At 46.4% G+C, this 21,228-nt stretch overlaps 1 protein-coding gene across 1 annotated transcript in view; it reads left to right on the top strand.

The window, feature by feature from the left end:
- The window catches only part of CFAP43 (cilia and flagella associated protein 43), a 753,224-nt gene that overhangs the window by 338,558 nt on the left and 393,438 nt on the right, over nucleotides 1-21,228 (top strand). Inside the window, exon 19 of the mRNA XM_078643733.1 lies at nucleotides 7,025-7,102. Coding sequence (XP_078499859.1) covers nucleotides 7,025-7,102 — 78 coding nt within the window. The remainder of the gene's footprint in view (nucleotides 1-7,024; nucleotides 7,103-21,228) is intronic.

Below are 21,228 nucleotides of genomic sequence, written 5' to 3'. Positions count from 1 at the left end.
AGACCCAAGAGATCGAGGTCTCGCTCGGGGAGAAGGGACAGATCTAGGAGTGGACGTGGTTCTTCATCGAGATCCAGGCATCGCCATAGGAGGCGTAGGTCCAGGTCACGTTCTGCATCTGGGACCCGTTCTTACTCTCCCACACTGTCTGATTCGCCGGAGACTAGAGTGTCCCCGATAGACGATATAGGCACATTCCAGGAGGTTCTCCTGCGTGGAGCGGCGAAGTTGGGGATCAAGGTTGAAGCGCCTACACCTTCGACTTCGGTGATCTTTGAGACATTACATAAAAAACACGTCTCGCCCCCTGCTGCCTCTGGTGCCGGGGCTCCTCGAGCCGGCTGAACAGCTCTTCCTGACACCGGCAGTGGTGAAGTCTGCGCCTTCCAGGCTCCTCAAAAAGTACAGAGCTCCGGACTCGGACCCAGCCTTCTTGAGAAAGGACCCGGTGCCGGATTCGGTAATTGTGACGGCGGCCCGGAAGCTTCATGCCACCTCCCCTGCATCCACGGTGCCTCCAGACAAGGAGAGCCGCTGGATCGACTCTGCTGGTGGGAAGGCATGTGGTACGTCCTCCTCTTCGATGAAAGCTGCCAGTGACTCGGCGTTGTTGGGACGTTACGACCGTGCACTGTGGGACTCAATGGAGCAGTTTGCAGACCTCGTTCCTCGAGACCGCAAAGAGGACTTCATGGAGATCGTCCAGGAGGGGATGCTGGTCTCTAACCAAGCCATCAGCGCCGCGGCGGATATCTCCTTGCTGTCTGCGCACGGATACTGCCACGGGATTAACCAGAGACGCCATGCTTGGCTCAGGTTGACGTCGCTTAAACCGGAAGCACAACAACGTGTGGCGAATCTCCCGTTTTCCGGAGATACCCTCTTCGGAAAACACGCGGATGACGAGATGGCCAGGATGAAGGCCGAGGCGGAGACCCTGACGGCGGTGGGCTTGGAGAAGCCCAAGGAGAAGAAACCCTACCGCCAGTTCCAACGGCGGTTCGGGTCGCAGGGTCGTGGAAGGGGGCAGTCTGCCGGACAACATCAGCAGCAGCAACAGCAGCAGCAGTACAGAAGGCCCTTCCAGAAACGCCAGGGGGGTAGAGGTAGACAGCAGTCCTCTACCGCTTCCAAGGGCCCGGCCGGGTCTCGACCCTGAGCAGTTACTTCCCCCTCGTCCGTTACCCACTCCGGTGGGGGGAAGCGTTCAATTTTTTCTGGCAGAGTGGAGAAAAATTACTCAGGACAAGTGGGTGCTGAATATTGTTTGCAATGGATACAGTCTGCGTTTCACCAGCCCTCCTCCATCGATTCCTCCCGTCAGCTCGCAGTATCAACTGCGCGAGCTTCAGGCGGAGGCAGACATTCTGCTAAGGAAAAGGGCGATAGAAGACGTACCTCTGTCTCAAAGAGGAAGAGGTCTTTACTCTCGGTTCTTTCTTGTCCGCAAGAAGGACAAAAACGAGTTCAGGCCCATTCTGGATTTGCGACAGGCGAACAAGTGGATTCGCAGAGAAAAGTTTCGCATGCTGTCGTTGCATCAGATCTACCCTCAGCTGCAACGAGGAGATTGGATGTGTGCCATAGATCTACAGGACGCATACTTCCACGTGCCCATTGCATGCAAACACAGGAAGTTTCTGCGCTTTCAAGTCGGCACCAATCACTATCAGTACACGGTGCTGCCCTTCGGGCTGAAGTCTGCACCCAGGACATTCTCGAAATGCATGGCAGTGGTAGCGGCACACCTGCGGAAGAAAAAGGTGTTTGTCTACCCGTACCTGGACAATTGGTTGATCAAGGCCTCCTCCTTCTCGGAAGCTCAAGCACACTTCCAGAAGACGTGCGTTCTCTTGAACAAGCTGGGGTTGCACATCGACATGTCCAAGTCGGTCCCGATTCCGGTCCAGCGCATCCAGTACTTGGGAGCCTCCATCAATACGCTGTCAGCAAGCGTGTCTCCTTCGGAAGAGCGACGTTTATCACTCCTTCGGAAGGCTCAGGCTCTCATGTCTACTCCATCCACGACAGTGAGGACGGTGTCTTCTCTGCTAGGATCGATGGCCTCGTGTATCTTCCTGACGCCACATGCGCGGCTGCACATGAGACCGCTGCAGGAGTGCTTGGAGGATCAATGGGACCAGAGGAGAGGATCTTGGGACGACAAGATACGACTGTCTCTGCATGCTCTTCAGTCTCTGAAGTGGTGGTGCTCGAAGGAGAATCTCCTCAGAGGGGTTCCCTTCCACAAGGACATTCGACACAGACTATCGTGACGGATGCTTCTCTCCAGGGCTGGGGAGCGCACTCCGGAGACCTACAAATTCAAGGGACGTGGTCCCAGATGGAGTCCACGTACCACATCAATTTCCTGGAACTCAGGGCTGTGCACTTGGCACTGAAGGCTTTTCACCCGTCCTTTCAGACCAACTCTCTGCTTGTTCAGACAGACAACACGACAACGATGTATTACCTCAACAAGCAGGGGGGCTCGAGATCACGCACTCTGTCGCAGGAGGCGCAGGCGATCTGGCACTGGCTTCTGGCTCGAGGACTGTCGATAACGGCCACCCATCTGCCAGGTGTGCAGAATGTTCAGGCAGACGAACTGAGCAGACTCATTCAGGAAAACCACGAATGGGTCATAAACGACGAAGTACTAGGAGAAGTCTTCGCAAGGTGGGGAACTCCAGACGTGGATCTGTTCGCCACTGCCGAAAACAGCAAATGCCGAGGCTTCGCCTCCAGGTACTACCAGCCGGGGACGCTGGGGAACGCGTTATGGATCAACTGGTCGAACAGCTTTCTGTACGCTTTTCCACCAATTCCCCTGATTCCGGCGGTTCTCATCAAGCTGTCCCAGTCCAGGGCGCGGATGATCCTGATTGCCCCGGAATGGCCCAGACAGTGGTGGTTCACGGACCTGCTTCACTGCTCTCTCCTTCCTCACATGAAGCTGCCGTGCAGGCCGGACCTTCTCACGAAGTTCGGGGGGCGGATGGTTCACCCCAACCTCTCGTCTTTGAGTTTGGCGGCATGGCTCCTGAAATAGTGCAATATGGCCATCTGAGTCTCCCAGAGGATTGTATGGACATACTGAAGGAGGCTAAGCGACCTTCCACTAGGACTTCTTATGCTTACAAGTGGAAGAGGTTTTGCATCTGGTGCAAGTCTAAGAACTATGACCCTACGACATGCAAGGAAGATGTCATCCTTCCATATCTACTACATCTGGCGCAGTCGGGCCTTAATGTCCATTCCATTAAGGTTCATCTGGCTGCTTTGACTGCCTACAGGAAAGGCCCTTCACAGACTTCCTTCTTCCAGATCCCTGTGATCAAAGATTTTTTGGAAGGCTTGAAGAAAGTGTTCCCTCCTGTCAGGCTTCCTTCGCCTTCGTGGGACTTGAATGTGGTGCTGTCCAGATTGATGAAGGAGCCTTTTGAACCCATTCATAAGGCTTCGTTGCAGCACCTGTCCTGGAAGGCGGCGTTCCTCGTGGCCATTACATCGGCCCGCAGGGTGAGTGAGATTCAGGCGTTGTGTTGCCACGAACCTTATACTGTGTTTCATGCTGCTAAGGTTGTTATGCGTACTCACCCTAAATTTCTTCCCAAGGTTGTTTCTGATTTTCATATCAATCAGACTATCACTTTGCCTACGTTCTTTCAGAATCCGTCATCTCCAGCGGAAAGGTCTTTACATTCCCTGGATGTGAAGAGGCTGCTGAAGTTTTATCTTGATAAGACTAAAGATATTCGTAGGTCTGACCAATTGTTCATTAATTATGGCTCAGTCAGGACAGGTCTTGCTACCTCTAAACAGTCCATTTCTAGGTGGATTGTGTCCTGTATACAATTGTGTTACTGCAAAGCTAATAAAACCTTAGGGGGTAAACCTAAGGCTCATTCCACCAGAGGCAAAGCTGCCACGACAGCTATGCTTCGCCATGTTCCCTTTGCAGAGATCTGCAAGGCGGCCACTTGGAAGTCAGTCCATACCTTTGCTAAGCATTACTGCCTGGACACTGATGCCAGGGCAGACGCTCAGGTTGGGCAGGCTTCGCTGCGGAATTTGTTCGCACAATAGTGGCGTAATTTTCATATTCTCCACCGCCGCTTGATGTGGGGATGGGCTTGCCATTCTATTCACTAGATTATGACTATACACAGAGATCCCCTACTACAGAAGGAGTAGTTTCTGTCCTGTAACTCCAGTTCTGTAGTAGGGGTATCTCTGTTATAGTCATAAGCGCCCGCCCTCCTCCCCGGTGGAGATTTGTTCAGATACATAATGCTACAGGTCTGGCGTTTTTACGCCTTCAAAAAGAACTGAAACTAAGTTGGACCTGCTATGCATTCTGGGATACTGGGAGAAGGTTCTGGAAGGTTCCTTAAAGGCACAGTATCCTATTTAAGCCACATAATGGCAGCCTATGGGGCTTGTCTGTCCAGGTTCTTCTCTCTATCATTCCTGAGGGAGTTTGCTGTTAAAGCAATGGAAATCTGTACAGGCTGTTGCTGTTTTGTGGGTTTTATGGTGGAATTTCTAGTTGAAGTACTGGACAGTGTAGCCTTTTTGGCTGCATTATCTGTCTTTAAATTCTCTCTTAAGTGTCTATGCATTTCTGCATTTTTTGACACTGTAAGAGATTATTTTTGATTGCTCCGGGGTCCACGCACATGGGCGGGACTATTCACTAGATTATGACTATAACAGAGATACCCCTACTACAGAACTGGAGTTACAGGACAGAAACGACTCCTTATTCATCAGAGCGTTTGAAGTCTAAGTTGTCTTTTATGGGAACTACACGATACTAGCGCCATGAAACCTTTTTGGTAAACGTGCGCTCTATAAATTGCCCCAACTTCAACTTCAACTTCTGTATTCCTTAAAAGTGCCTGTGTTACCATTCCTGTAGTGAAAGTCTTAATTTAAAAGCATCATTTCCCACATTTTGTACTTTTTTCTAATGCTGTTTTAGGGTGTTTTGGCAGGCCTATACACTTTGCTATGACTGATTTATTTTGAATTTCCTACATTTAAAATAAATTCTGATACTGTTGCCTATTATAAGAATGTTTTCCGAATTTCTGATTCTCATTGTTGAAAATAAACAATAAAATGTGGGTAGCTGAATCCAGCACATGCATGGAGATACTCTGTTGTGTATTAATTCAGAGAGAATTGTCATAAAGTACACTAGGTTTACAAGGAAGTAACCGTTGATGCCTAGGAAGCAGATGTTATGTTCATCAATGTCAATCTCTCATTCAAGTTTATTGATTGTTCAAAATAAAAATGTCATTTTCAAAATACATAAAACAATCAACGTAAAAAGATCTAAAACAGTTAAGCTAAAATATACACAAACATTAATAAATTCAAAATTTAAAAGCATATATATATTCACTGAAAAAAACAAAGCTTACAGGGACATTATAGCTAGGAAATGGAATTTAAAAAAACTTAGAAATTCACTGAAATTAACAAAGGTTACAGAGGTGTTATAGTTAAGCTCAGGTTTCACTCATACAAAACCAGAGAAATTCAGCAGTTGTATTCAGCTGAGCTAACTATAACTCATGCCCCTGCAATGCACTGCTTATTACCTCCCATATTACATTACTCATGACATGGTCAGTGAACTCACTGATAAAATCACCGATTACATCTACTTTTTAGGAAGTGGGTCGCGTGGCCCCTCTTCCCAGGACCATTGTGGGCCCCAGGGACTCCATCCCCTGGGGCTGTCCCTTTTAAAAAAAAAATTAATAAAGAAATAGAGGGAGGGGCTCACGTGGCCCCCCCTCCTGTGCCGATTTTGGCCCCGGGCATGGCCTTTTAACTTTTTTGTATTCGGCCCTGGGTCCCGGCCTTTTATTTTTATTTATTAAAAAAAAACGGAGGAGGCCCGCACTCTGGACTATATGATAGTCTTTGTGTTCCTTTTAGTGTGTCAGGTAGGTTGATTCACCCCCTGCTAACAGTTTTTGAAGTGTCTCAATTAAAGGTTTCACGTGGGGAATGATTCTAGTACTAAATTAAAGTTTCATTAGAAAAAGGGACATTTATTGAGATTTATAAATTGGCAGAAACAAAACAATAACGTTATGTAAACTACCATTTCGTACAATATTTAATATAGGACATAATACTGCAGTTTGTGCCTCCTGTAAGAGTTGTAAAAACCAATTGTCATTTTTACCACACGTAAGGTTAATCAATTTACTAACCTCGAAGATGGAAGAATCAGTTAACCTATTTGGGATTTAAACTAGACACTGTATGTCATTGAAGATGTTAGCAGTAAGCTTTTAAATCACTGTTCCATCTTAGATTTAATACTCAAATAATTAATCGAAGATGATTTTCAATTTCATAAAACTGTATGAAACACCCTACAGTATTGCACAGCAAATATTGAATTCAACTTTATTTTTTAAGTTATATAATATTGTGGCAGACATTTTCCTTGTTAAATCATTTTTGGACTAAATTCATGTTTGTTGTTTAGTTGTCTTGACAGGAAGATAACCTCAGATCATACGGTGAGCCAGACACAGGACATGAGGATATTAAGTGGCATACTCTAGGTCTTTAAAGTCCGGGTAGTGTTTTGCCATACAAAGTTCCACTATTCCAATTTAGGAATGCGACTATACCTACTGGAACAAAATGGTGGCATGTGTTGTCGCCTATATGTCCACATTTCGTTTAAGTGGTCAATTCCCCTGAGATGCTGTGAACACTTTAAAACCAGACACCTCCGATTACGTTCCATTTGATCAAATACACTGAGAAAAAAGTTTAAATAAATATATATATATATCACAGAATACTTTTTAATGACGCGTGCCATTCATATATTTATGTATTTTACTTAGTGCAGGAATACCTTGTTGAGGTCGATGTATGCTCTTCATAAGTCAGTTTTCAATCATTCATTCTATCGTTTCATTCATTATATTTCTTCAAGATGGTGCATACTCTTATTAGTAATATTTGTGTTGTCATTTAGGTAATGAAACAAGAAAGAAAGAAGTTTTCAGGCTTGAAGAAAGAATTGAAAAACCAGATAAAAGAGCTACGAAATAAAGTGAGTACTGAAGATGTAATGTTTTGTCTTTGATATGAATGGGACATCTGTGGGACCAGTGATGAATGGGTGGTGGGGTATGTTCTATGATGCAGCATATTATGAGTATTCGCAGTCCGGTCTCCCTTTTTTGCTCCCATCTTCACCACCCCTACATCCAACAAGCCTTTCAACCCTTTGACCCCCATTTTGCATAGATGTGGATGGACAAGGAACCTGTGTATCATTCATTTTTAGATTATTTGCTATTTATTTATTGGCACACATTTTTTTGGATGCGCTGATCCTTTAGAATGTCACTGGGCTACAACGTTTGTTGAATCCCTTTCTATTCATAACTCCCTCTCAAAATACAAGTATATCTGGTTCCTTGAGTGTTGACAGCTGTTGAGGAATATATGTCGATACAACGAATTCCGTTGCAACGCATGCCTTTACCACGCATGCGTTACAACGGAATTCGTTTACCACGCATAAACTTTTCCTTGACTATATGCGTGGTGACGTCATACGTCGTTAAGAGAAAACGGCATTTTTTCCCGATTTCTCTTAAACGACTCTGATGCCGACGTGACTTCTGGTGAGTTGTTTTATTTGGGGGGGGAGAGCCCCCCTTTTTTTTTTACCTTTACCACATATGCCTTTACTACAAACATCGTAGTAAAGGCATGCGTGGTAAAGGCATTAGTGGTAACCACGCATGCGTTGTACTGCATGCGTGGTTAAAGATTTCGTGGAAACGGCTTCGTTGTAAAGGCCGTTTCCCCTGTTGAGCTGCTGTCCACTCGGCCCTTGCATGAGTTTTAGCTGCTGCACAAGACCGCCATGGGAAGGTCTGAGGAGAGGGTATAAGTTTCACTGAACGTCACCAGGGACATCTCAATGGTCAGGGTGACATTCTTTTGGGGGTGATGCCGCCCCCATGCTTTACTTGCTTTTCATTGGTTCCTGTGCTTGCCACTTACTTTTCCTCCACTTCTATTGGTTGTAGCAGGCTGTTTCCTGTTCTTCCTTGTGTGCTACTCTTATCACTTTCCAGGTGCCGAAGTACTGTTTCAATCCGCTTTTCTGGAACAATTTTTAAAGGTTTTTACCTGCAAAGTGCTTGCGCTGTGTTTATTATATGTAAAGTGCTGGCATTTCAGTTCGAAGGCATAATTAGTCTGTAAACATTTTTCGCCATCCGATCCGGTGTGTCTCTTCTGGTTTCAGTTTCAATCGCGCTGTAAGTTTTATTTCTTACATGAGGCTTGGAACGCATTGTTTTCCAGGCCTCACTTTCTGCACTGAACCCAGTCCCGCGTCAAACATAATGTATCGTTGCCCGCGAAAAATCTTTTTGACAAACAAATTAAGAACGGCGTTACCATGCTTGCTCTCCCGTCATAGTCAGACTGTTACTGACTCTCTGGTTTTTATCTGATATATATTTAATTTAGAGTGTTCTGACACTGCTGAGCCTATTGTTACAGCTTAGTCTGCTCACCTCTGCTTCTCAGGCTGTGCTGGATGGTGCTGCTGCGGTGGCAGGCTCGGTTGGTTGCGGCAGTAGTGAGACAACACTTCGGCACAGTGCTGTCGTCGCAGTAGTTTTCTCTTTATTTCCATTGTATGGACTACAGATGATGTGAAGCAAGTAGGGCTGGTGACGGCCCTGGTTACTGTTATGTTGCCATTGACGATGCGCTTGCACCTGGCAGGATATCCTGGATCAGCAGTGAGACCCTCTCCAGAGCCTCAGTAGCAGCCCAGGCAGAGTCATCAAGGCGAGCAGAGGCAGTAGGGACTGCAGTGCACTACAGGCAGCAGCAGATGGCCTCCTAGAGCGCTGGCACCCTCATCACCCACAACAATGCTACCTGCATCGCACCTGCGCTCATGTCTATGTTAGCGAGGGGCACCTACTTATAGTCGCCACATATACTAGCCAGGGACGGTCAGCTCTCTGAAGAGTTGGACAATGCCTTGCAGAAATGTAAACACATGACATCCCATGATGCTATCAGGCTGTGATTATTGTAGTGACTATAGGCCAGATATACAACCGTTTTTTGCGGTCGCAAAGGGGTTTTAGGCCAGTTTGCGACAGCAAAAAGCATGGGGCCAATGTCCTAACCCTATTTTGCGAGTCGCTAATCAATTAGTGACTCGCAAAATAGGGTTAGCGATTCGCTCTAAGAAAGGGGCATGCCAAGGGCGTCCCTTCCTAATAGCGAGTCCAGAACCCATGTATGAATGTTTTGCAACCGCAATTGCAAAACACGCGCAGTTTACCACCCTTCTCAGAAGGGTGGTAAGGCACTCGCAAACAGGAAGGGGTCCCCTATGGGAATGCATGCACAAATATTTTTTAAGTGCAGGCAGTAGACCGAGGGACCACTGCCTGCCCATAGAAAATTAAACTGAAAAGTTTCATTTTTATTCTTTAAATGCATCCCGTTTTCCTTTAAGGAAAACGGGCTGCATTTTAAAAAAAAACCTCTTTATTGACAAAACAGTCCCAGACATGGTGGTCTGCTGACCCCAACAGGCCACCATCCCTGGGAGTGGTAGCCATTCCCAATTGGGTCACAAATTGCGACAACCTCATTAATATGCATGAGGCATGCAATTTGCGACCCTATTGGGAATTGCAAACAGTGTCTCAGACACTGTTGTACATAGCATTTTGCAACTCGTAAATTGCTACTCGCAATTTGTCACAATTTGTGAGTCGCATAATGCTATGGTCGTACATCGGCCCTTAATCTTTGCTCATCTTTACGCTGCTTTCAAGTGACCAGATTCCCATAAGTCTGCTAAACAGGCTAGAGTACTTCAGTACAGATGGAGCTCTCAGAGCTGGATAACTGAGTGATCACATAATGATCTTCTGTATTTGGATCCATATGATGCTTCATTAAGTCCTTTAATATACGTCCTTTGTTAAAGTCTGGCATTGCCTACCATCAATCTCGCTAACCACTAGTGGCACTGCATTTTCGTGTGATCAGACACTGATCATACCTTCCCTTTTGCCATTGCTTGTTTGAAATGCTGTTTCTGCTAAATGAACTTTACTTCCTGTATTTATTGGGCCAACCTGGCCTCATCTACATGGGTGGCTCTGCGCCACTTTGCGGTGATCATATTTACCAAGAGATGCACTGATAGAAAGTGATTTGTGTGAAGTATCTAAGGGCATGTTTTGGACCACTGGGAGATGGGTATGGGCTATGGATGGGAGAAGGAGCTCTGTTTTGCAAAGGGGTTGGATTTAAGTATTTTTCCAGCAGCATTGGTAAGTAGCCTGTTACAGGTGGGGCAAGCACTGCAGAGTTCAGTGATTTTTGTGTCTGGAGAGAGATCACGTAATATGATACTGTTTATAATGAAGAAAAAAGATGGATTTCAAATCTAAGTTGCTATAAGGTGTTCCATAGCCACACATGGATTGGCAAATTTACACTGTCCAATGATAAAATTTGCATGTGGTTCTGCAAGCAGCTGGTATGGTCAGAATAAGTGTAAAATCATGTAGGATGTGCGTAGAGTGTGGTTACGCAATTGTTTTACAGTAGGATCAGCTCACAAAGCAGGAGTAGAATACTTTCTTTCCATTTCAGGTGCTTTGAAGCAGTTTTAAGATCTGGATACAAATAAAGACTACAACTCACATAATGTGTCTATCTGTAGGTAGCCAGCCAGGTTCTCCCTTTTTGTTTTCTTCTGTCTGCGTCTTATATAAAATAACCTCAAAGTACCAGGTTTATGAATTAAATGCTACCGACCACCCACATTATTACCACAATCACCGTGAAAATTCCATTGTTGGGTCATGGAGGACCATCGAAGGGAAGAAAACACTCTAAAACTGAAAATGGCAAAATAGAATTGCTGTACTTACTTTACTTCTGCTGGATAACTGTACAGTGTCCTGTTCCTTTTTCATTTTGCATTAACATTTTCAACCTCGACCTCTTCAAAAATAAGATTTTCACCAGCCACCAACACAAATGTTTTTTTGCCAGGAACGCATTGCAGTGATGGGGTACATCTATAAAGATGCTTGCCCCAGTATTGGAACTTTCATAGATTCCCATGCTTTGTATCATTCCCCCGTCGTCGGAATGGGTGCCTCGGTAAATAAAAAATACCATGGCAGTAAGTACAAAAGAGAAAACTAGGCTTAGGCCTCATCTCATTTTGTAGCTTATCCACCTCCTTTTGTAAAAGAGACCAACATTCTGCAACAACCAATCAGAACAGCCTCACCCCATAAAACCCTCCTGAGAGAGCCTCAGAGCCTCAGATTTTCTACCGCACGTTGGGCTAGGGAGTCTCCACTGAGCTCTGCTCAGTTTTCTCTTCAGATTGGATTCTTTTTCCATTTCTTCAACTTTGATATGTCTGACAAGGAGAAGAAGGCGTTATTTAGAGCTTGTGCTACCTGTTCTAAGAAGAGGCTGTTTGTGGAGGACAAGCATGAGGACTGTATCTACTGCTTGTACCCGGACCACAAGGCCACAGATTGTAAAGTCTGCAGAACTTTCTCTACAAAGACCTTGAGAGACAGGGAAGACCGTTTGTTGACTTGGCTGCAGAAAATGAAGTCACGTAAGGAGGTTATGTCATCTGAGAGTGAGGATTCTTCCTCAGCTGCGTCCTCCAGAAGATCCAAGAAGAGGGGTAGGTCATCCCCTTCAACTTCTATTGAGCCCCCTGTGAAAGCCTCACAAAAGACCTCTGATAGGTCTGAAAAGGCTAGTCCCATAAAATCTCCTCACCGAGGTGTAAAAGAGAGGCTGGGACAGACTGAGGAGACACAGACAGCTAAGAAGGTAAAGAAAGGTGTTTCTGTTACTTCTCCACCATCTGAAAAGGAGAAGGGTGACAAGAAACATTCTACTGTCCCTCAGGAAGGAAGATCAGACAAGAAACCACGTCCGTCGACGACAAAAACAGCTGGTACGTCGACGACAACTTCCAAAAAAGACTTGGGTTCAGGTACAGATTCGTCGACGGGACCGTCGACGGCAGCTTCGTCGTCGACGGCGTTGATGTCTTTGTCGACGTTTAAGGTACCTGTTTCCTGCTCATCGACGATGGTGTCTACATTTTCGACGTCGACGATAATGACGAAGAAGGTAGTGTCGACGACGACGTCGACGACGGCAGCCATGATGATGATGACGACAAGCTCGCCGACGACACCGTCGACGATCAATCCTCCGTCGACTATCCCGTCGACGGTTCCGTCGACGACGATTTCGCCGACGTTTCCGTCGCCGACGAGTCAGTCGACGATGAGTCCGTCGACGACATAGTCGACGATTCAAAGGGTCCGCATATCTATAAAAAAGGCAGCAAATTACCCCAGAGATGACATCTCCTCGGCATGTAACACCTTTGCCTCCCACTTTGCTTCTGGATGAGGAGTCTGATGACGATGAAGATGGTCCTTATGGAGATGCTTATAGCCCATCCGAATTACAAGTAAAGATTCGAGATTCGTATTCTGATGAGTGATATGCTGAAGAGCGCCAGTTTGTTCAGCAAGAAAGGCCTCCACAAAGGCACGTCAGGATATGGTGGCAATGCCGTCCTCTCTTATAACTGACTTGCAATTGATGCAACAGGATTACAAAAGGTGATTTCGGTCGCAAACTGAGGAACAGCAACAGCGTCCTCCTTCTCCATCCATCCCTACTACTCCTGCAGTTGCAGTGACGCCTTTGGTTTCTCGAGTTTCGGAACCAAAACCCAGAGAGAGCTATCAGGAGGTTGTGACTATTCAGGATGATGATGTCTCATCGGATGGAGATCCTCAGGTTGATCCTCCTCATGACGCGGATAGAGGTTGGGACGATGATGTTATTCAGGATCCGGATTCACCAGTGCCGGATACTGCTACCTCCCCTCCAGCTGACATTGGAGGTTTCCATAATCTTATGGAAAAGGCATCCAAGAGATTTGGCCTACCTATTACGACAGACTGTTTCCTTTACGACTTCAAGGAACCTTTCAGAAAGTCTCTTCGTTCAATTCCAATAATCGAACATGTATGGTCGTAAGGTACTAAAGTGATGCAGAATCCGGCAACAGTCATTCCTGTTCTTCCCCGGCTAGAGAAGAAATATAAAGCTCCAGAAGGTAGTCCTGCTTGCCTGACTGGTCAGCCGAAGCCAGACTCAGTTATTTCCCAGGCGGCGCAAAGCAAGTCCAAAATCCATCGACACCACTTACAACACCCCCAGACAAGGAAGGGAGACTTCTGGAAAATGTGGGAAAAAGACTCTCTACTATGGCCAGCCTCTTGGTTCGAGCTGCTAATGCTCTTGCTATCTTGGGCAGATATGATCGCCAGATGTGGTGCGATTTATCCCCGTTTGTGGACCAACTTCCGGATGAATCGAAAGATGAGGCCTGGAAGATACTGGTGGAAGGGGAGCGTTCCTCTTCAGAGGTGATAGATTGTGCTATGGACGTAGCAACTACAGTTTTCCGTGCGCTAGCGGGTTCAGCAGTTTTAAAGCATCAAGGCTGGTTACGGGCAACCTGGTTTCGCCAGGAAGTTCAAAATAAGATCTTGGACTTACCTTACGACGGAGAGATGCTTTTTGGAAAGCATGTAGATGATACCCTTCAAGGCATCAAGAAGGACACGGACACGGCAAGGTCCATGAGGTCATTGAATTACCGCAAAGTTCCTTTCAGAGGTGCGAGAGGGAGAGGTTTTTCCTCGTACAGAGGTGGCAATCAACAGCGCTACTCTTCGTACTCGCAATCCTCGCAATCTTACAAGCCACAATACACACAAGGCCAGTCGGCGTGTTTCTCTCGCCAGCCACCAAGAGGGCGTCAAGGAAGAAACAATTCTAAGCGGCAATAGCGGCTTCATGGCTCTTTCTACTGTTCCTACCCCTCCGATAACATCAGTGGGGGGCAGGATTTCTCATTGTCTACGCAGCTGGAAGGTGGTTATTACATCAGACCAGTGGGTTCTGATTATCATTCAGAGTGGCCACACTTTGGAGTTTCAACAGCTTCCTCCAACCAGAGCTCCGGGCGCCAACAAATCGAAACATCTAGGACTTTTACGTCTCGAAGCCCACCAACTTTTCATCAAGGGGGCAATAGAACCTGTCCCTCACTCCCAAAGGGGGAAAGGGTTTTATTCCAGGTTCTTCCTGGTTCGCAAGACAAGGAAAAGTGGCGTCCAATATTAGATCTAAGGGAGCTCAACACCTATCTCATAAAGCTATCCTTCAGGATGGTCACCCTTCAGGATATTCTACGGCTACTGAATCCAGGAGACTACATGGCGACTCTGGATTTAGAGGATGCATACTTCAATGTGCCAATCCACTCAGCTCACAGGCAATACCTACGCTTCACAGTAGGCAAGAGCCACTTTCAGTTCAAAGTGCTTCCTTTTGGTCTCAGGTCCGCACCAAGGATATTTACAAAAGTACTGGTTCCGGTGGCGCCGTTTCTCAGAAAACAATCTCTAGAGGTCTTTCCCTACCTAGACGATTGGCTGATAAAAGCTCCATCTTTCCAGGCAGCTTCCAGGGCGGTCACAAGCTGCATTCAACTTTTCCACCAACTGGGCCTTCAACTCAACAAGGAGAAATCGATCCTTGTTCCATCCAGGTCAGCAAGGTTTCTAGGCTCTATCCTGGACACAAATCGCTGCAAGGCCTTTCCATCGTAGGAACGTCAGAACAAACTTGTTCAGTCAGCTTGTCTCTTGCAAAAGAGGAAATCACTGTTGGTCCGTCTCTACAAGTCCCTGCTTGGATCAATATCATCCTGCATACCATTGATTCCGCACTGCAGGCTTCGAATGCGTCCACTACAAGAGCAACTGGAAAGGCAATGGTGCCAAGCAGAAGGCTCGTTCGACGACAGAATCACGGTGACATCAGCAATGAAAAAAGCAAGCAGCTGGTGGTTGGTAAAAGACAACATCTCAAGAGGTCTAACCTTCACGCTTCCTCCATCTCCCATGGTTCTAACCACAGACGCCTCATTGGAAGGCTAGGGAGCGGTTCTACAAGAGTTGAGGGTGACTGGTCATTGGGATCCAGACCAACGCAAGTTCCACATCAATCTATTGGAACTCAAAGCTATTCGCTTGGCCCTACAGGCCTTTCTTCTAAGGATTCAGAATCACACAGTGTTGGTTCGCACGGACAACACAACTGCCATGCACTATATAAACAAACAGGGCGGGACAAGATCCCGGGCTCTTTCAAAAGAAGCTCAGGAAATTTGGAACTGGGCGATTCGCCACAACATTGCTCTTACGGCAGAGCACCTCGCAGGTTCGCTCTATTCAACAGCGGATGCGTTGAGTCGCCATAGATCGATCAGTCACGAGTGGGAAGTAGACCAGACCATTCTCGAGGAGGTCTTTTCAGTTTGGGGAACCCCGATCATAGACCTGTTTGCAACCCCGGAGAACACCAAATGCCAGTTCTACGCAAGCAGGGATCACCAATGTGGGTCCTTGGGGAATGCACTTTTGATAGCTTAGTGCGGCGCACTTTTCTACGCCTTTCCTCCAATTCCACTAATCCGGAGGCTGATCATGAAACTCAAGGCGGAACCTTGCAAAATGATTTTAATTGCAACAGCGTGGCCCCGACAGTTCTGGTACACGGAACTCCTCCTGCTGTCTCAGGATCAACCGATTCACATGCAGCCGATTCCGTCTCTTTTGACAATGTCTCAGGGTCAAGTGCTCCATCCAGACCCGAGCTCACTCCAATTGACAGCGTGGCTCCTGAGTATAGAGAATTCCAGGCGTTGAACCTCACAGAAGAGTGTAAGGTTATTCTGTCTCAGGCCCGGGCTCCGAGTACAAACAAGACTTATTGGGCGAAATGGAAGAGGTTCTGTCTCTGGTGTCAGAGGCAGGATATTCATCCATACACTTCAGCTCCGCATCAGCTTTTGCCATATATTCTTTCTCTGGCTAAGTCAGGTTGGCTCATTCTTCTGTTAAAGTACATCTAGCAGCCATCTCTAGGTTCAGGCAGACGTCTTCAGGTCCTTCACTTTGGTCCGCGAGGATTATTAAACAATTCCTGAAGGGCTTGTTCAGAGTTTTCCCTCCAGTCCGGCCTCCACCACCTGTCTGGCAGCTTAATTTAGTTTTGGCTCATCTGATGAGAGCTCCGTTTGAGCTCATTCACAGAGCAGATCTAAAATTTGTATTGTGGAAACTGGCTCTTCTATTAGCCTTAACATCAGCCAGGAGGATTAGTGAGCTCCAAGCGCTCACGATTGAGGAACCCTTTCTTCAGTTTAAAAAGGATGTTCTGATTCTAAGGACAAATCCAAAATTTATCTCGAAGGTCCCATCCGAATTCCATCTGAATGAGCCGGTGATTTTGAAATCTTTTTTCCCATGACCTACTACACCAGCGGAGAGGTCTTTGCATTCTTTAGATGTTCAGAGGTGTCTGAAATTTTATCTGGAACGAACAAAACCATTCAGGAAGTCTTCTCAACTTTTGGTCTCTTATAGTGCTCTACGGAAGGGATTTCCGCTTTCAAAGCACAGTATTTCACGTTGGATCTCTAATACAATTCAATTTTGTGATCAAGAAGCGGGCAAACCGCTTGAAAGACGAGTTTGTGCTCATTCAACAAGATCTGTTGCTTCATCGGTGGCTCTATTCTCAGGAGTCCCTATCAAGGAAATCTGTAGAGCAGCTACGTCGATCTGTACCCACACCTTCACGAAGCACTACTGCTTGGACTCTTCCATGAAGGACGATGCAGCGGTGGGTCAAGCAGTCCTGAGAAATCTTTTTCAATGACTGGTGAGCTTTCCCTACAATCCCTCCTTCCTGTATTGCACATTGTGTATTGATTATTGTATTCTTCTCTGTGGTAACATTTTTTATGATTTGTTTCCTTTGAGGATAACTATGTTGGCATGTAAGGATATTCATGTAACAAAATGTGCTTTTATGTCTTACTGCTAGCTACTCTGATACAAAGCATGGGAATCTATGAAAGTTCCAATACTGGGGCAAGAAAACAAGTTACTTACCTGTAACTTTGGTTCCCCAGTATTGGTAACTTTCATAGATTCCCATGCGCCCACCCTCCTCCCCTAGGAAAGCTCGGCCTTTTTCTTTACTGAGATAGTTGCTGTTACACAACGCCTACGAAAATCTGAGGCTCTGAGGCTCTCTCAGGAGGGTTCTATGGGGTGAGGCTGTTCTGACTGTTTGTTGCTGAATTTTGGTCTCTTTTACAAAAGCAGGTGGATAAGCTACAAAATGAGATGAGGCCTAAGCCTAGTTTTCTCTTTCGTACTTACTGCTATGGTATTTTTTATTTACAGAGGCTCCCATTCCGACGACGGGGGAATGATACAAAGCATGGGAATCTATGAAAGCTACCAATACTGGGGAACCAAAGTTACAGGTAAGTAACGTGTTTTATTCACTACGAATGGATATATTTACACCTCTTTCATGCACTGTAATTACTTGAACAATAAAAAACTGCAAATATTTTCTTTCCAGTGTATACGGTAAGTATCTGTTGAAACCATATGCATTAATCATTGTAATTGTTTTAAAGGTTAATTCCACTGAAGCTTCAAACAATAACTCGCATCCCTTATGCATCTGTTGTATTATTTACATTTATAGTCCTGCTGTTGTTATTAAAATTTCTTCTAAATTCTGCTTGATTTTGTTTACAATGTGAGTTCTTCTAAGCGGTATACTAACGGCTATCGTAAACATTTCATAGACATACACATTAATGCTTTGCTATTTTTAATTCACATCTTTAATTCTTAGGTCTCCCATACAGACAACTCCTTTTCTTTTTCATCCTTCCTCTGTCTTTCATTATCCTTCCTCCACTTTTTGTTTCTTTCTCATTTTTTCTTTCTCACTACTTTTCTTTATTTTTCCCTGTCTGTCTGTCTTTGTTTCTCCCTTCCTGTCTCTTTCTCTAATGTGAATCCCTTCTCCATTTCTCTCTTCCTCCCAATCATTCACTTCCTCCCTTTTCTCTGTATTTTCTTCGTCCCTTTCTTTCTTACGGCCTCACTTCCAATCCTCTTTTTATACATCCATTACTTTGCTGTTATTCGTTCTACTGCCCCTTATCTTCTACCTAACTCCCATTCTTCCTCACTATCTCGATTCTTCCAAAGCTTCTTCACTTTCTCTCTTCTACCGTCTGTCCCTTTCCTTGGCTTCTTCCTTTCTTTGAGTGTTTAGCCTCTTAAAACAATGCTGTATGGCTTCAGAGAAATATTTCTTTCAGAAATCAAGCTGCAGATTCCTTACCTTAGAATTATCTTCAGTCGTCAGACTGGATCCGGAAATATTTTGAGCAGTACCCCAGCACACCGGAAGGTGGCGTCGTTTGGCTGTGCCTGTCGTCGTCTGCAACGGAAGTGATGTGCGCAATGCATATATAGATGCCACCCCAGCGCGCTGATGTCAGTTCTTTTCTTTCTGCGCCAGTCAGCACAGATCTGGAGAGCGCTTCCCCCAGTCATTTTTTGACTGACCTTTTTCAACTTTTTGTCATAGTTTTTTAGATCTTTCTCCTGGTGTGGCAGGGATGTCAACTAGTAAGGTTGGCTTCAAGTCTTGCGTCGCCTCTCACCAACAGATGTCAGTGACTGACCCGCATCTTGTTTGTCTGTGGTGCCTTGAGCGCGACCATGATACAAAGGGAGGGATCGGTCGTGGAATCAACAAAGTCATCCGAGTGTTCGGGTAAATCCCACAAAAAAGGGAAGATGTATTTGACTTAACCATGTCCATCAAAGTGTTCTGATGACGCAAGGGAAAGTCGTCATTTAAGGCCTGACTCCGAGCCTCTTCGAGTTTTCCGCGAGCCGGAGCTACCCCAACCTAACCTTGCCAATTTGATGATGCTCTGCAACTAATATTTGGGCAGCTCATTCCTACTTGCACCCCTTTGGGCCCAGCAGGTTCGGGAGGGTCCTCTACTGGTTCGCCGCCAGCAGATCCCTCCAGGCGCCGGTTGGGCCCCTTGAATCCATGGATGGATCCAGACAGGCACCAGTCGTACCATCTTGACCTTCCACGATGCCCTCCGGCGGCCCTATCCCGTTTCTATTTCCGACTACGAAAGGGAGCCGGAGAGCCATCGCCCAGCTCCAATTGGAGCCTTGCCCTCTAGATCAGGGCCTGAGCCCAATTCCTACGGGCTAGGACTTGGGCAGGATTGGGAGGGGGCACTGGACCTTGAGGAATACCAGCTCTAAACCCCAACATGGACTGCTTTGAGGGCTTTCCAGATGCGAGTGGATTGGACACCTCTCCAGATACTGGCATAGTCTCTCCTCCCACCATGGCTATGGAGGAAGGAGATTCTTTTGCTATGGTGATGAGAAGGGCGGCTGAAGTCCTGGACCTTTGCCTGCCCTCAACCTCTGTCAAGACTAATGTCTTGACAGAGGTGATCCCCTCAGAACCACTTCTCCCTTTTAATGAAGCCCTTAAGGATGTCCTGCTTGGGACCTGGTCAAAACCCTGCGAAGGGACTCCTGTGAACAGGAGAGTTCCCTGCCGCCATCGTCTCACCCCAGAGGATAACAATTTCCTAATTCAACACCCTACCTCGGCGAGCATGATGGTCCAAGCCTCCACCTCCTGTGTAAACCCTGGTGCATTCCCTACCACCCCATTGGATAGGGAATCCAATAGGCTGGATGCTTTAGACAAGGAAATGTTTCCTTCCACAAGCCTGGCACTGCAGTCAGGGGACACTGCATGCCTTTTGGGCCATTACTGTTATCCACTATGGGATTCAGTTGCACATGTGCTGCCCATGATCCTGAAGGAGGCTTTGGTGCCAGGACTGAGCAAGCCTATGCTCAACTGAGCCGTTTTCCTCCTAATTCCAGTGTAGGGCAGAGAGTATTGTTCAGGAAATCACCTCTAAACTGGAGCCAATTGGTAGCCAGGCGATTCCAGTCGATTATTTAGTTGATGCTGTTCAGCCGTTTGTTGGCGGATTTCTAAGATGGCGGCCACATATGAGAGTAAGGTTAGCATTCTAGTGTTTCGAGATGTTTAGAACAGCTTTACAGTTTCGTGCTCACGCACCTGGTGTGCGGCGCACTTCAACCGTCGTCTTGAGGGAGAAGCAGCGTCTATTCTGTGAAGCGATCCTGACAGGAAAAAATACTCAGCAAGGATACTTAACGCTTGCTTCCCAGTTTGTGTCCTGTTCTCAGTCAGGAATCCAAAAGGTCTGTAAAGCCACTATTTTCCCTGAGAGTCTTCGCTGGAGTTTTCAGGTATTTTTTCATTGGGTTTGAGAGTTTCTTCGTTCCTGGGAATTCGCATTGCCCGTTCCCAGTCTCAGTCACCAGATTACCAAACTCATAGCTCACCGGCACAAACTATTTGACTGAGCCTTATTGTTTGAAGACTTCTCAACCTAACTTGGAGAGCATCTTGTTTACTTCAACTACTGAGCTTTCCCGCCTTGTGAAAAGAGACATTTCAGTTGGAGTTGTGGCGCTCAGTGTCATTTTTCTGCTTTCTGCAGCGTCATCAGATATGCTAAGAGACTAATCAATTGACTACTAATAGCGCGCAGCATAGTCTCCCATTCACTGCTGCGTACTAATTCTTTTCCTCAACTAGTAGGGCGTGACTCAACATAACAATCTGAAAGAGACACGTTAGTATTAGATTCCTTACCTTAGAATATCCCCAGGCGTCAGACTGGATCCGGAAATTTTTGCGTAGCAGTACCCTTGCGCGTCGGTAGGCGTCGTCTGCGGCTCCGCGTCCGTCGTCGGCGTCGTGGGCGCCGTGATGACGTCGTCGGAGTACTTAGACGCCGCCTCCGCGTGCTGACGTCAGTTCTTCTTTTTTCCGCGCCAGCAAGCGCAGATCTGGAAAAAGCAGTAACCCTAGTCAATTTTGACTAAACTTTTTTGATCCTTTTCGATTACTATTTCGAAGTCTCTCGACTCCGAAAAGGTGCCGATAGGGATGCCCGGCTTCAAACCTTGTGACGATTGCGACCGGCTGATGTCGGTCACGGATCCTCACCGCGTCTGTTTGTCGTGTTTGGGCGTCGACCACGACGACAAGGCCTGCTCCGACTGCCGG

This window comes from Lissotriton helveticus, chromosome 5_1 (genome assembly GCF_964261635.1).
Source record: "Lissotriton helveticus chromosome 5_1, aLisHel1.1, whole genome shotgun sequence".
NCBI lineage: Eukaryota > Metazoa > Chordata > Amphibia > Caudata > Salamandridae > Lissotriton > Lissotriton helveticus.
This window is presented reverse-complemented; position numbering and strand designations above follow the sequence as displayed.